The sequence below is a fragment of the Henckelia pumila genome, chromosome 2, assembly GCF_033568475.1.
Source record: "Henckelia pumila isolate YLH828 chromosome 2, ASM3356847v2, whole genome shotgun sequence".
Classification (NCBI taxonomy): Eukaryota; Viridiplantae; Streptophyta; class Magnoliopsida; order Lamiales; family Gesneriaceae; genus Henckelia; species Henckelia pumila.
Window position 1 is genome coordinate 23,842,411 of NC_133121.1, and position 17,613 is coordinate 23,860,023.

General features: G+C 36.1%; 1 protein-coding gene across 1 annotated transcript; it reads left to right on the forward strand.

Moving 5' to 3' along the window:
* Positions 1-11,555: 11,555 nt before the first annotated feature.
* Positions 11,556-16,712, forward strand: LOC140879253 (ruBisCO large subunit-binding protein subunit beta, chloroplastic-like). The gene is made up of 15 exons (XM_073282934.1): positions 11,556-11,663; positions 12,310-12,565; positions 12,659-12,784; positions 13,038-13,175; positions 13,274-13,369; positions 13,498-13,740; positions 13,830-14,064; positions 14,260-14,429; positions 14,503-14,580; positions 14,679-14,750; positions 14,842-14,946; positions 15,132-15,224; positions 15,343-15,435; positions 16,138-16,261; positions 16,348-16,712. The coding sequence occupies exons 2-15, from the start codon at positions 12,323-12,325 to the stop codon at positions 16,359-16,361; spliced, it is 1,830 nt and encodes a 609-aa protein (XP_073139035.1). The 5' UTR covers positions 11,556-11,663; positions 12,310-12,322; the 3' UTR covers positions 16,362-16,712.
* The last annotated feature ends 901 nt before the right edge of the window (positions 16,713-17,613 follow it).

Genomic DNA, 17,613 nt, shown 5'->3' on the forward strand with positions numbered 1-17,613 from the left:
ATTTCATATCTCTGACGAAGTCAGACGATAATCCAATGATCACTGATAATTTACATGGCTCGATCAGCAACTCTGATCTCATTGCCATAAGTCTGCTAATTCCTAATACTTGGAATTAAAAAGTCCACCTTGAACTCATCATTCCTATCTTTGAAGAGTCAGACGATAGCTAATGGTAGTTACTGGAATCAATCCTGTACTAGTCCGGATCTAATTCCACTTTCTATGTCCACACAAGATGGACACCAAGACGAACTAAGCCCAAAGCAAATTTTCCCCGATTCGATATCCTGGATCTTCCTTGTCCCAAGGAATGTCAAGTTGCATCTCTAACGAAGTCAGAAGATACTCCGAATAACTACTGGTAGAAATCCTTCCATCCATTAGATTTATCCATTTAGGAATATCATCATATTGAGAACAAAACCTATCTTCTCAAAATGATCACTCATCAAGGAAAACCCCTTCCAAGACTCATTCTGACATCAGAATCCAAAAATATGTATCTCTGAAAAAATCCAGACGATAACTAATATCCTTGGATACTAAATCTAGTATCAACTAAATTTCCATGAGAGAATCCAAATGTCGAATAATCATACCCTTATTGTGACTGTTGCAAAACACCAGACTGAGGTAGCCTCCCCCTGAATAACCATCTGAAGCAAGAAAAGCTCCCAGACATCCTCTAAAGCACGAAAGGCTCCCAGAGTAATATAAACATAGGGTCGCGCCTCATTACGTCTAGTCCCGGTCACAGTCCTTAAATATTGGTATCATTCGACTGACACCCTGATAAAAATCGCATCATCACATGGCCACAACCTAATAAGGTCAAAACAGGCAATCGTCTTAAGGAAAATAGCCTAAGACAACACACATGCCCCTGATGAATCACCTCATGCCTGGTACTAAATATAGTCAACCGACTAACTGGATCATTATAGGTCAAACATCTAGAATTTTGTCATTCAAAAACATGCATAATTATAACCCGATTATACAAGCATCATTCAATTACTTGAGTTGAATACTGATCAACTAACCATTGGAATAAATCAAGATAATTCAGAAGATTACAATTACAACACTTGAACCACTAACCCATGTTCTATACAATCTTTATTACAATCTCATGTAATAAACAACTTTTCCAAAAGATTACACTCAAAAGATGTACAATACAACAATAAATAGTACATCAAATATCTGAAATCTTTAATACATCTGATTCAAATGCTTACAACTGAAACACTGTTTACAACAAAACTTAATACAGTATTTAAATCCTTGCAAAAATTCTTTCATTTCGTCTACTAATCTTGAACGTGAAGTTTCCCATCTGCCATACATGAAAGTATCAATAAATGCATGTCAGTAGACCTCTTCCACACAAGATCTAAAAGATCTTACTAATCTACCGGATCTTTCCAATATTGTTGGGTTCCTTATCTGGTAGATGAGACAAGATCCTCCTGACAATCTCTCCAAATACTAGTGGAGAATCTTCAGGGGCATCTATGGATAACAGGAAATCTAGACAATCACGTCTTCCCACGCTCCAATAGATCCCGAAAAGTACCTGGAGTTCAAAACTGGATCTTCTCTTCCAGCTTCATCCAGCTGGGATTAATATAATATGAAAATCTAATGCAAATCTTAGCAATGACGATTTTGGAAAAGCCTAGGTATCTTGCCATTCCAATTTTTGTTACTACTATCGTCATTGAATCCAACTCATAACCTACAAGGGCAACCCAAATATCAATAATATGTCCCAAAGAATCTTATTGCATGCTCTATACCATAAATTTAGTGACCCGCACCGTGATAACCTACTAATAAAAAACTTAGGCATGCAATTAAACAATAAATAATCTAGATCAGATTAAATGAGAAAACTATAATAGCTTAATACCAGAAGGGTAAAACCTAGTGGCTGAACCCGCAATCCTGTCTTGGTCACCACCTAATCTCCAAATCTTCAGGAGAACTTCTTGCAACTGTCCCGTCGAATGGGGTCTCCAGACAAACAAAAACAACTAGACGTGATCATAAAATGCTCAGCACGAGAGTATGAGTATACAATATTATATGTGTATGTATATGAACGGATACCATGACTCAAGGTCAAGAATAAACTAGGGCCCTGGATAGATAGCACGTTGTGCCGTCGCTTCAGGAGGTGACCTACATACCCAACTGATGGTGACCTGACACAAATCCATGTGTCCAACCATCCACTAACAAGATAGGGTAAACATCTACTACAGGATATCACAAGGATACAAGCTCAAGATGATCATGTATGCATCATAATATATGTCATAATACATGCAAATAAATCATGCCAAATAATCAATGCAACACATAATACATGCATACTCAGTTGGGATATCTCAAACAGTACTTTAGTACCTTATTTACTAGGCAAGCTATACCAGCTCTAAGTCCAAGCCTATAGTCCGCACTATAATGCAAAATATTCATGCATCATAATCTCGTTCTAAAAGCCTTAACTAAGCTATCTCATACTCCATAATTAATTATAGGTAACTTAGGAATACCTCTGTCCGTCTTCTGCCCGCTGATGACGACTGCCCCAGAACTTGGGCACCACTTTGCTGTGACTTCGGAGCACCTCGCCAACTTCCGGACCAAGCCTAGGAAGGCTGGAAACGCCCCAAAACACTCATAATTTGAGATGGGAACTTTGAAAATGGAGTGAGAAATGTGAATCTCGGAGGGCCTATTTATAGGCATCGATCGGACGCTCCAATCGGCATGTCCTGCCACGTGTCACGATCTTGTGAACACCTGTACCGCCAACTCATCGGACGCTCCGATCTCCAGATCGGACGCACCAATCATCACCACATGTCGATCTAAATTTGACACCTCATTGGACAGCTGGTGTTGGGTTCGAACGCTCCATTCCGAGTTCGTACGGTCCGATATCATCAAAGTTCAATTTTCCAATTTATTTAATTAAATCCAATTTAATCCCTTATTTAATCATATTTAGTCAATTAATCTCGTAAAATGGGACATGACTACTACAATTCCCTTCTTTGATCAGTTTATAAATAAGAGGGTCCGAGTGTTGTGAAAAATACTCGCAAGTGTACGAGAGTCAAGTTTTAATATAGTGATAAATCAAGTATCGTTCCCACAGAGAGTAAAATAAAAATATTCAGTTCTTGTAATTAAAATAGTCCTAATTTTATCTAGAAAATCAATAACTGAGAGGTTTTCCAGAAAATAAAATAATCAGGGGATTTAAAGCACGCACACAATTTTCAGAGAATAACAATCAGAGGAAAAATCAATCAATCCTAATTAATTAATCTTCATGAATTTCAGTCAATTAATAGCCAAGAGCACTTAAGTTTATTATTTCCCTCTCCCGAGTAACAAATAATTTTTATCAGCTACAATTCAATTCCAATATCCCTATTAATAATCTACTTGCAGCGATCTATTCAAAACAATGTTATTTTTAAAAGCTCTGTTAAAATTATACACTCTCCCGATTTATATAAATAATTAACAGTGTAAATTCTATTGGTCCTATTCAAAATCTCCTCTTCCGAGTGCCAGATTTCAAATAAATATTACAATTCAATTATTGATCATGTAATTGAAAAGACATTCAAATCTATAAAAAAACAATTAATCTAGAAGAAACTCAATTCAATAAAATCAAAAATTCATGAAAGTGTCTACACAAGGTTCCATCCGACCTCTAGACTCTAAAAATTTAGTTCATAATAAAATTCTGAAGACAATAATTCATGTTCATAAAATTCCACATCAAATCAGAATCAAATAAATAAAGATAAAGAAAACAAATCCATCGATGTGATGCCGTATCCGGTCTATCGATCTCCGTCTTTGTTATTCAGTTAAAGCTCCGAATTTTCCTTCAGAAATCACACGATCACGCTCCAGAAATCCTTTCTCTGATATTTCGTATGTGTTGTAGCGGCTCTGTATTGTTTTGTGCGATTCCAGATTTTTTTTTATATCATCACAATAAAAGCCCATCAAAAGCCCATGAAAATAATTTCCTGAAATAATAAAAACTCTAAGATTGCGATCGGGGCGGGCGCGCCTTTCGTTCACTGAATTATTTTTCCAAGCTTCACAAAGTCAAGCGCGATTGCTCTCTTCTCTTTTTTTTAGCGCTTTTTAAGCGCTAAACTTTCTCTTCAGGCCCAATAAACAATGGCCCAAGAACGTATCTTTCCTTTCCTGTTCTTTTCTTTTCTTCTTTTCTTCCAGCTTTCCTTATTTTATTTTCTTCCTCTTATTTTTCTTTGTTTTCCACAACAAATCAATAATTTTCTACAAACACAAAAACAACAAAACTCACACATAAATCTTCTTGAAACCAAAAATTAACAATTAAAATTATAAATAAATTAAGTGTATAAAATACACTTATTAAATACCCCCAAACTTAGACTTTTGCTAGTCCCGAGCAAAACAATAATCAACTAAAAAATTCTAAGACTTCATATCATCAAACCAACAACCAAAAATCAACAAAAATAGTCAAGAAATATTATGGAGCAATGGCCTCAGAAATAATTTCAAAAATTCAGATCCCATCCCATCCAACCTACTAACACTTGAAAATTTAATCATAACTAAATAACCTCATAAACTTACAATCTCCACAACTCACGTTTCAAAACAACCTTATCCAAGTTCAATTCAAACATTCATAGATCATGAGGACTTTTCAAGGTAGCATAGGATCAAATATAGGATATTAATCAAAAACACTCACAATCAGGTAAATGCAAAGAATAATAATATGTGTGTGTTTCGATCAAAAACTCATACTCATTAAAAGTATCAATAAACAGTCCATATGCTAAATTCTCGCAAATCTTCTCCACTAGTATATTGGGCAAATGTGACTCGGTAAATAGGACTTAATCAGCTTATAATGTAAGGCCTAGCTCATGGATACAAATGAAGGAATAAGAATTCAAAAGAGGGAGTAATTGATGTTCAATCTCTAATTTTCACTTATTTTCATTCAAATTTCACACTTTTTCTTCACCCCATTGATTTTTTCATTCATTTTATTTTTCCACAACTTTTTCATTCATCATTCATCATTTTTTTTCTACTACCCTTTTCATCTTTTTTTTTCTACTACCCTTGTTTCTCTTTTCAATTCCTACACACCATTTCATATTCACAACTATAAACTAGGAGCATATAAAAGTTTAACATGCAATTTACTCCCTTAAAGGTAGGAATTAGTGTTTAGGCTGTTCAGGCAGTAAATGTAGGACCTTGAAACGATGACAAATGGGGGTTTATCACACGTTTACACGCATGCCATTCGATTTTCAATAAGGCTCAAACAAGGTACTAGGATAACATACATCAATGGGTAACTTGAAAGGCACAAACGAATTCAGAAAAAAAAATTGCCTAAATCATCCCTAATCACAGTTATGCCCGTATTTCGCCTCGAAGAGTGTCCGAACAAGTTCTAGACAAGTCTCAATCCATAATTAAATCATACGAATTTCAATCAGTGCAGAATAAATAATCATCAGCATTAAACGATGATTTTCAACAAATTCAGATTTTTGTACCTCATGTACTCATACAAGGCTGCGCTTGGTTCGTGAGATGAGATAAATGAATGATAGATAATTAGGATGATTAAAAAGTGAAAGATAAGGATAAAAAATATAATATGATAAATTATATGGTGTTTGATGTGATTTTAAAATGATGGACTAATTTTGTCTTTTTTAATATAATGACCAAAATACCCCTACTTCTAATTTTCATTTTTCTTTGTTCTATTTTTGCACTCTTATCTTCCCCCATCTTCTTCCTTCTTCCCCTCTTAAGTTTATTCTTTTACGATAGATTTTAAAATTTCATTTCTATTTTTGACAAAATCCTTATTCGAATTCTAAGTATTGGTAAAGATCTGAATCTAATTTTGTTTTACTGGGCTTTACAATTTAGTTCCGATATTTTTTTACCAACCCTAACATTGTGTTACCCAAATCCAAAACCTTACCTCCTCTCTGTCGCTAACACTATTCCCCATCGGCGACAAAATCTCAAAACCACACAACAAAAAATTTTCAAACAAAAATTTAACCGACGAATCAGCTTCAAAAATATTATGGCAACCCCGCAGAAGAAGCCTCGAAGCAATGACTACCTTTGATTGGGTACAAGGACAATTGATTGCATAAGAAACCCATTTGCACTAATCAATTTTGGATAAAGAAGTCTGTAATATCCATGAAATTTGAAGGAAAAAAAATTGGTGGGAGCTCACAATTTGGAGTGTAGGGTTGAAAAGTTGAACCTTGAGCATTTTAGCCGAATGCAAGTTATATTATTGGGTGTAGAAAGAATAAATTGTTTTGGCATATGAATGATGATATGAGTTTGAAAATTGGTAGGGTAAGACTGAAAATTTGATCGGAGAAGGTAGAGGGAGGAAAAGGTTGAAGGAGACCGCTCAAGGGTATTATGGTCAATATACCATCTTATCATGTTTATTGTACAAAAATTAAAAATTATCACTTCAATGAGAAGGGATCTGCAATCACACCAATTAACATGAACAGTGCGGGCCGTCTGTCAGATTCAGGGCCTATGTAATAAATAAAAAATGAACCAAACCAATGATTAACAGATGATTTTATGATAATTCATGGGATTCACCCTTACCAAACACAACCTAAGTGTAGACTCAAATGGGCAACTAGGGATAAATTTCAACGAAAAGTAGGCCCAAAAATCCAAGCAATGCCTCAATCATCTCTATGTTTGTATGTTTCAAAAATCAGATTCAAGCATTAATCACAGAGTATATAGGAAATTGTTCATCTAATTGGTTCTATTTTCAAAATACATAATTTTGTTAAATAGGTGGACATTCATGGAAATCAGTTATAGTACAAAATTTTTTTCATCATTGACCATGCATCCAATTATTTCTCGACTCAATTCAACTCAACTCAACTAAACAACAAATAAACTCAAACAAATATTTTATCTATGAAGCACACAATAAAACTCAACTAATCAACTATCAACCAAACAACTAAATCAAACACTAATTCACGCTCCCAAACTTAGTATAATCATTGTCCCTAATGATTAAAAACAAGAAAAAAAAAACAAGGGATGTGTACCTTTCGACACCGAGCATCAGGACTCGACATCGTTATCATCATCTTCAAGGAAAGAACTTAATTTGCAGCGTCTTTCCGGTAAAATGGCCAAGTTAATATGAGATGGGTGCTCGTCAGAGGCAGGATCGAGCAATGCATGGCACGATTTGGACACGCGATTGTGCATAGAGATGCTTGGAATTCAAGGACCTCGATGGTGCATGGATGTGCAGATCATGAGTGCGATTTTGCTAGGAGGGAATGCTAATGGGGAATGGCACGCGTGATTGCCCTTGTGATGCGCTAATGGGAGATGGATTGCGCTAGATGAAGAAGCTGGGATGCGCATTAGCGCTAGGGGCTGTGCGAATGGGAAGCTGGTTGGCGCATGGTGAGTCACGCAGATTACACATGGTGGAGGTGATGCTGCTGAAAGGAGTAATTGCGCAAGGATTGTAGCAGCTGGGACGCACAAGGTTGGCTAAGAGTGATGCACGATTGCGCATGGTTGAGGCACGGACAGGGTGCTTGTTGGCGCATGGATGAGAGCTGGAGACGCGCGTTTGCTTAAGAAGTTGCGCAGATAAGAAGTTTGTTTGCGCATGGGATTGTTGCGCGTTTGCTCATGATCTTGCGCAGATGAGTTGCGCAGTTGATAGGCGCGATTGCGCATCTTTTGTGCTCTTTGTAAGCGCGATAGCGCATGGATTGCGCTGTTTAGAAGCACGATTGCGCATGTAGCTTTATTGCACGACATCAGTGAAGCAAAAAAGAGTGCGCGGTCGCTCAAAAATAATGGCGCGAGCACGCCGTATGCACGCACTCCAAACTCAATTTCTTCCAAAATATCGCGCGGGCGCTCAGATTAATGGGGCGGGCGCGCCGCTTGCTCAAATTTGAGATTTTTAAGCCTGAAAAATTTTAAAATTGACAAGAATTAGACTTCAAAAATTGATAATAAAATACTTAAACATAAATAAATAACAAAAATTAAATAAAATGAAAATAAAAGCAAATAAAATAAAAGAAAATAGCTTGGGTTGCCTCCCAAGTAGCGCTTGGTTTAGAGTCGTTAGCTCGACTTTCACCGGTATTAAGTCTTCTCCTTCTCTTTCACTCGCCAAATATACTCCACGAACCACCTTTTAAATTTTGCTTTCTTCTTCGTGGTTTTCTTCTTTAGTGAACTTGGCTCTTTCTCCTTTGACGATTCAACCGCAAGATCAGCTCTTTTTCGGCCCTCTAACTTCACAACCGGCTCAATCAAGCACAATTCTTCGATGGGTGGATTAGGTGCTTTCGTAAATAGATTGAAAATTACTCGTTCGCATTCCACACCCATCAACAGTTCACCTTTCTTCACTTCAATTTTGGCATCCGCAGTAGCCAAAAACGGTCTCCCCAAAATCAAAGGCATATTTTCGTCCTCCTCCATATCTAACACAATAAAATCCGCCGAAAAAATAAACTTATTTATTTTTACCAAAACATCCTCAATGATTCCAAGCGGATATTTGATAGATCTATCAGCGAGCTGCAATGCGATTGTCGTGGGCTTCACCTTTCCAAGTCCTAAACTCCTGAAAACAGTCAAAAGAATGCTAGCTTCTAATCACAAAGTGCTTTATTAAAATTAGAAGCACCAATAATGCAAGGAATCGTAAAACTCCCTGGAACATTTAATTTTTGTGGTAGCTTCTTTTGCAGGATAGCACTACACTCTTCAATCAGGTTGACAGTCTCGAACTCTTCCAACTTTTGCTTCTTAGACATCACCTCTTTCAAGAATTTGGCATAATTTGGCATTTGCAGCAAAGCATCGGTGAATGGGATATTGATGTGAATTTTCTTGAAGATGTCACGAAACTTGGCAAATTGTTCGTCCAACGCCTTCTTCTTGAACCTTTGGGGATATGGAAGTGGAGGCTTGTACATTGGTTTTGGCTCAGGTTCACTCGGCTTCTCCTCGACTTCCTTCTCTTCAATAGCAGCTTTTTCAGAAATCTTGCTCTCAGGTTTGCCTTCTTCATTATCCACTTGCTTCCCACTCCTAAAATCTATGGCCTTACACTGTTCTATGAGATTCACCTTTGTGTTGCTCGAGAACTGGCATCTGTTATTATCTTTCAAGGCATTTGCCAGCTTCCCTATGCTAGTCTCCATGGATTGCAACACAGCGCCCATGTTGGCCACATGTGTCTCTAAAATATCAAGGTAAGTCTCAGTCCTCGCCATCCTCTTACCAGATTCCTGCACAAAATTACTAACAACATCCTCCAAAGAAGGCTTACCCTCACCCTTATTTGTAATGAATCCCAGAGGATTCAACATATTTTTATTGTTAGCATAAGAAAAATTTTCATGAGTACGCAAACTAGGATGATAAGTATTGAGAACAGGATCAGCTCTGTAGACCCCATAACCTCTTTGATTCATGTACTGCACTTGTTCAGGATGGTGATACTCTTCCATAGCACCTGGAACACTTGCTGGTTCTGCAACACTCACTTTATTCAACGCAGCTATCTGTGTAGTCAGTGCAGATAATTGAGTAGTGATAGATATGAGAGGATCCACTGCATACACTCCAGCTGGCTTCTTGACTCCCATACGCTCAGATGGCCATTGAAAACTATTGATCATCATCTGTTCCAACATATCATAGGCCTGTACAGGGTCCTTAGCAAAAATGGTGCCTCCAGCAGCAGAGTCCACCGACAATCGAGTAGGCGCATTCAGCCCATTATAGAACAGCTCAATTTGCTCCCAATCTGCAAATTTATGGTTAGGACAACGTCTTAATAACTCTTTATACCATTTCCATGCCTTGTAAAGTTTTTCAGAGTCCATCTGCCTGAATGTGTTGATTTCAATCTTCAGTTGGGTGGATTTGGTAGGTGGAAAATATTTTGCAAGAAATTTTTCTGCCATCTCCTCCCATGTAGTGATACTCCCCAACGGCAGTGATTGTAGCCAACTTCTGTCTTGGTCCCTGAGAGAAAAAGGAAATAACCGTAAGCGTATAATATCCTCAATTCAGATCAGATGTTCCGATCCCTATTCAGATGTTCCGATTGTCCCCTTTGCTTCCAAACCAACAACTTAGCATTCGATCAGTTTGGACCTTCCGAATTGTACTTCGGACATTCCGATCATTATGATGATCTAAAGCTTAATTACTTGGTTTGAAACTCATTTAAACACTTGGTTTATTAACTAATGACCCGTACACATGTTTTACTAATTTAATCTTATAAAATGAACCTCGAGTTACTCCATGTTATATTGGTTTTAAATCATATATCACAAGTTAAAGCAGAAAGCCCACATACCATAAATTTCTAAACAAATTCCTATTGGCACTTGAAAAGATTTGTTCTTGCTACTGGACTGTTGCTCGAAATGCACTCTCATGGCTTCTAACTTTTAGGTTGTCTCTCACTCGAATTAGAGTGTTTTGATGCAGAAACTTAATTATGTAACACTAACTCAGAAATTCAGGTGTTATTTATAAGAAAAAGATCTGACTATTAGACTCCATTCACTGTCATTATTTACATTACAAGTTTGAAATAGCAGCTGACTGTTGGCATAGTCTGTTGAAATTTTTCTATTGAATTTTGGATACTGAAATAAATTATAGTTATCCTGAAATTTGGGGTTCTCACAATGGCAAACGTTTTAGGCATGCGGTTTGGAACTATTCTTGACAAAAAAAAAAAAAACCTCGACAGGTATATGGTACAATTTATGATCATTATTTTTAACCATGGTATTTAAAAAAAAATTGAGAAAAACAATGTGTTAATTCTATTCACGAGATTAATAAAAAAATTTGGTCATCCCTAATATATCTTACTATCTTATTACAATAGAATTTTTTTAATGAATTGTTTTTTAATTAATTAATGAAACTTAAATAAATTTATGATTATATTTAAACTTAATTCTCCACAAAACTAATATTATATTACTAGGTAAATAAGTCATTTTTTATGGCTTTTTTTTACCCCTTTAATATTTTATTATCAAAATGAAATTCACTTTATATCATTTGATATTTTTTTCCTTTATGAAAATGTCACTCATTTTTGTAAAATTAATATATTTATTGCAATTTGATGACTATTTGTTTATAAAAACTCTATGATTTTTGCAATTTTGATAATTTTATCATTTTTTAAAAAATTATATAGACATATAATACATACTCCAAAATACTAATTACATATATTATATATATTATAAATTTAAAAATCGAATTATAATTTTTAAAATTTTATTAAAAAAAATAGAGAAATGCTTTTTAAAACTTACTAAAAAAAAATCAAAATAAAGTCTCGTAAACCACTCAGTCAAACTAAAGCAAAAAATGAATAAAATAGTATATACGCACGCTCGTTGCTGTATATATAGATGTACAGAAAACCCTCGTCTTATCCTCCTCCTCCTCCTCCGCACCTAAAACCCGGCAGCTTTCATCCTCTTCAGGTGAGCCGCTTTATCTCATTTTAATCTTCCACCTTTTCTTTATGCACTTTGTATACATTTTTTTCAGATTTATTTGCTGTTACATACACCATTTACATTTTTAGTTGATGCAATTGGCCGAATTCTCTGTTTTTATTTTTTATTTTTTAAATGAATGAAAACTTTTCGTTTTGTTCGAACTTGTTCTTTTCATTTGCTAGCCAGAACAATTTTGGAAAAGCTCCTGTTGCGTCAATATCTCTGTTCTTTTCTTGCTCAAACCTAGTAAGTTCAGCGGTTTACCTTTTAGTTGATATGCGAACAGTTGAGTGAGAGCTGAAAATGTCATTTTTATGACTTGGGTTTCTTTCTTTCTTTTTTTTTAAACACCAGAATTAATGGTATCTTCGGGTTCAAAACTAAATGGGCCTTGTAGTTTATAATGCACGAAATGCTTTAAGTGAGCTTATTTTTTTATGGGAATTTCTGGAACAGAACACCACTTAGGATGTAGGGTGCTGGCCCTGTACTAGTCTTTGTTCTCTGAATATCTTTGTACTCAGTCAAAAATTGATCTTTGTCAACTTGTTTCTCGTGCCTACTTTCCAAAAAGATTTGGTTAATTTGATATACATGTTAATTCTAATATATGTGCTTTACTCGTCAGGTTTTTGGAGTAAATGGCATCTTCTTTCGTTGGCATGTCTTCAGTTGGTTCCTTAGCTGCTCCTGGTGGCCGGATGATGGATGAAAAACTTGCGGTTTCATCAAATAAGCTGTCATCTCTTGCTTCTTTTTCTGCCAGTTCACTTGGGAGGGGAAAGAGTGCCGTTCTGTTTCGGAAAGCACGCTCCCCTCAAATAACAGCAGCTGCAAAAGATTTGTATTTCAACAAGGATGGTTCAGCTATTAAGAAACTGCAGGTATGTGAATTGTGATTGAATATTTGTGTTCTGTGTTGACTTGACGATTTGTTTTTCTTGAAGTTGATTAAAGGGTGATTCTGTTGTTGCCAGAATGGTGTGAATAAACTTGCAGATCTAGTTGGTGTGACACTTGGCCCTAAAGGCAGAAATGTGGTTCTAGAGAGCAAGTATGGTGCTCCGAAAATTGTCAATGATGGCGTAACTGTAGCCAAAGAGGTGACTGAATTGCGATATTATTATTTTCAGTTTCGCTGTAGACTGTAGTTATTGGGGAGTTATTGATTATTAGGAACTGCAGTTACTGATGTGCCCTGACAGTATATGTCGAACTATTGGTGAATTTGTTTCAAAAGATCTTCAACTTATTTTAATATGATTATTTATTATATGTTAAGTGAAAAATCTTTCAACTCTTGTCACACATGAGGTTCAGCATATATAAACACGTTCTTTTTACCTGTTTGTGTAGGTTGAGTTGGAGGATCCCGTGGAAAACATTGGTGCGAAATTGGTGAGGCAAGCAGCTGCGAAGACTAATGACTTGGCTGGAGATGGGACAACTACATCTGTTGTTCTTGCACAAGGTCTTATCGCTGAAGGTGTTAAGGTAGAGTTGGCCGTTATTTATGTTGTAAAGTCTCCTAGATTTATTATTTTTTAGCATGAAACATATTAATTTCTGCCAATGATTTAACCTGTTTGCAGGTGGTAGCAGCTGGTGCAAACCCAGTCCTTATTACTAGGGGAATTGAAAAGACAAGCAAGGCTTTGGTGTCTGAGCTGAAATTAATGTCAAAGGAGGTATGTTTGTCTGTTTCTTGGTGAAACATGTTGCTGAAAATTTCTTGTACTTGTACTTGTACTTATATGCAGTTGGTGGTAGCTTGATTTTTGAACATGCAACTTACTAATAAAACAAAATATGATAGGTGGAAGACAGCGAACTGGCAGATGTAGCTGCAGTTAGTGCAGGGAACAACCCTGAAGTAGGGAATATGATAGCCGAGGCATTAAGCAAAGTTGGCAGGAAGGGGGTCGTGACCCTTGAAGAGGGGAAAAGTGCGGAAAACAGTCTTTATGTTGTTGAAGGAATGCAGTTTGATCGTGGATATATCTCCCCTTATTTTGTTACTGACACTGAGAAAATGTCTGTTGAATATGAGAACTGCAAGGTAGTCATTCAGATATCACTGAAGGAAAGGTTTTATTGGCAAACACTGGTGATATCTTTTATCTTTCTAACAAATGGATTTACTTGTAGTTATTGCTGGTTGATAAAAAAATAACCAACGCAAGGGATCTAATTAGTGTCTTGGAAGATGCCATTAGAGGTGGGTATCCTGTTCTGATTATTGCTGAAGATATTGAACAAGAGGCACTTGGAACTCTTGTTGTAAATAAGTTGAGGGGAGCACTGAAGGTTGCTGCTCTCAAAGCTCCTGGGTTTGGTGAACGGAAAAGTCAGTATCTTGATGATATTGCAATTTTGACCGGAGGTAATCATTTGGTTTTTGAGTTTTGTCCCCCTTCTTGGTCATTCCTGTATTATTGTTGTGTTTTTCGTGTTGTGTTCCTCATTTTCACCTCCCTTGCTTCCTCTGTATTTTTTTTTATTGTGGTAGCTATGCTCGTGTCACCTATCTGGACTTGTTATCTCAATGAATTTGTCCCCTTTTCCCCTTTTAATACAGCAACGGTAGTTAGGGATGAGGTTGGGTTAACCTTAGACAAGGCTGACAAGGAGGTGTTGGGCCACGCTGCCAAGGTGGTGTTGACCAAGGACGCCACCACAATAGTTGGTGATGGGAGCACTCAAGAAGCTGTAAATAAGCGTGTTGCTCAGATAAAAAACCTTATTGAGGTCTGTCTACTGATTTATGGACTTGGTTCACTGAAAACTCTAGTCCCCTATTCATGTATTAGTTTTCAAGCAGGCAGCTGATCAAGACTATGAGAAAGAGAAACTCAATGAAAGAATTGCAAAGTTATCAGGAGGTGTTGCTGTAATTCAGGTAAACGTAATTTTTCATGAATTTTATTCTTTTAGTGTCGTACTAGGTGATTGTTATTCATTAATTCACTTTCATCACAACTCTGATTTTATTTGAAGGTCGGAGCACAAACTGAAACTGAACTAAAAGAGAAGAAACTTAGAGTCGAAGATGCTCTCAATGCCACTAAGGTATGCTTTGGATTAAGCTGCATGGTTTTAAGTCTAGTTCATGTTTCACTCGCTGGTAGAGAGGTGAAGCAAAATCATACCTGACATACAGGCAGCTGTTGAGGAAGGAATTGTTGTTGGAGGTGGATGTACTTTGTTGAGGCTGGCATCCAAGGTTGACGGTATCAAGGAAACTTTTGAAAATGATGAGGAGAAGGTAAAATATTTCCTTATCTAAGCTACTTGCAGACGAATTTTGGTTGATTTGAAATTTTCTGAAGTAATATTATGATGTATTCTTATAATTTTTTAGCCTTTAGGTGATGTTTTAATATTTGAACTCAGAATTTTTTTAAAATTATTTTATGAATAATGACCCAGTTTTTGCCTCCTGAATTTCAGGTTGGAGCAGATATTGTCAAAAGAGCTTTAAGTTACCCTTTGAAGTTGATAGCCAAGAATGCTGGTGTCAACGGAAGCGTTGTTAGTGAGAAGGTTACGACTTCTTAACCTGCGCCACACATTAATATGTTGGAACTTTTGAGTTCTCTATGTGGTTTACAGGAACATATTTTAAAATGTACATGACAGTTGGATCCATTTCTCCATCCAGGTGCTCTCAAGTGATAATCCGAAGTATGGGTACAATGCTGCTACCGGACAATATGAAGATTTAATGGCTGCTGGGATAATTGATCCAACTAAGGTGAGACTTTAGATTTTGTTAGTGATCTGTCCAATTGTGGTTATTCATATCCATATATGCGAATGATAAGCTTGTCTTGTTTTTCTTCTTTTGCCTAGAATCGACCTATTCACTTCAATAAGGTAGCACATCAATATTTTTACCCCTTTTTTGTGAGAAAACATCGTTGGTACGAGGTGTCATAGTTTAGGATTTGTGAATGCTCCCAAAGGCAAAGGATTGCGCTGATAGTTTTATTAAAAGCTATTTGCTTTTCCGGTAAAAAAAAAAGTTATTTGCTTTTATCAATGGTGCAACCAGATTTTATGTTGTACAGTAGATCAAATACAATGTTGTTAGCGGTGTAACGGCGCGTCGAATTATTGCTCTTACCTATCTCATCCCAGTTATTATATTTACTCGCAACTAATAGAACACCTTATATTCGCTTTGATTTCGGTCTCGAAACTGAGCACTCGAGAGGACATCTCCTCTATTCACTGTTTCTTTTATGCACGCAGTTAGTCAGTCAAATGATTCTGATCCGTGGTTCATTTAACTTGTGCTCGTATGGTCTCCACTCTTGCGTCCGTATTTTGGTCCTTGAAATTCCCTTTTTTTAATAGGTTGTTAGATGTTCGTGGTTTATTTAACTTGTGCTCGTATGGTCTCCACTCTTCTTGCGTCCGTATTTTGGTCCTTGAAATTCCCTTTTTTTAATAGGTTGTTAGATGTTGCCTGGAACACGCATCATCCGTGGCGAAGACATTTTTGATGTCGGATTGTGTAGTTGTCGAGATCAAGGAGCCTGAACCAGCTGTTGCTGGAACCCCAATGGACAATTCAGGTACGTGCTTCTTTTTCTCATGCAGAGTGCTTTTTCAGCGTTCACAAAATTCATTCAAACACTAAATATCATCCCTCTTTTCTCAGGATATGGTTACTGAACAAAGTGAACCTACCCCGGAAAAAAACAAATGAGCAACATGATCTGTTTCCATGATCTTTAGACCGATACATTGGCAGGTAGAGACAGTTTTGGATATTGGATTTAGTCTTACGCCAGAAAAATAATAGTTGGTGTTGGTTTATATCGAAGCAAGGTTAGCCAGCGTTGGTTCGGCTTAGCGACAAGTTCGATGTATAATCTGAATGAATTTGGCTCCAAATGCAGTGTAAGAAATTTCGTTGTACTGTTGCTGGTAATAATCAACTTGATGCATTTTTGTACGAGACATCTCATAAATATTCTATTATGCTCCCAATACAGCAGTTATTCAAGAGAACTTCAATTTTCCTTCCCAATGTCCGACCTGATTATCTTGTATCGGTTTGTAACATTTCAGTGATATCAAAAATTTCTAAATTCTAGTTCTAGGCGTGTAAATGGATGGATGTTTTTTTACCGGCATATATATAAGACAAAATGTCCATTTTTTTTTTGACAATAACAAAATGTCCATTTTAGTATAGTTGTAACTATATTTTGGCGATCAAGTTTACTTCTTATAATCTAAGTCATGGAAATATATAATTAATATCATTCTTATATTTTTATAATTGTGGTTAAAACATGGGTTTTTTTATAATTAATTTAAAAATTAAAGTACTTTGAGTGATGGAGTTTTGCAAAAGTACTGGAAAATTCAAACACAGCGGACGCCCACAACCTTTTTCTTTTTTTAATTTTTTTTTTTACTGCAGCCTTTTTCTTTTCTTTCAAAAAAATTATTATTTTTGTTTTTTTTTTTGGTTGATTTTTTAATTTACATTTATGTTCTATTTTACTAAAATGAAATTTGAGATCATACATTAAAAGGGCTAATTGCATCCACACCCCCTGTGAAAAGTCTAAAAGATATAAACCCCCTAAAAAATATTAATAGGCTATGCATCCCTCAGTTTTTTAAAATATAGCACATTTCACCCCTCTGTTATACAAACTCAAGCACATTTATACCCTCTCATAGGGGTTTTTATGCTAATTTTTTAAAACATAAGGTCTAACATGCTATTAATTTTACATAAGATGTTTTATGCCTTTTAGACTTTTCACAGGGGATGTGAATGCAATTAGCCCTACATTAAAACTATCAAACAAATGAATTCCACTAATTTGAAAGATATAATTTTTCAAAGAATAGATATGTTGTGAAAAGTTTTCATTATCTTTATCCATAAAAAAAAAAATCAATTCGA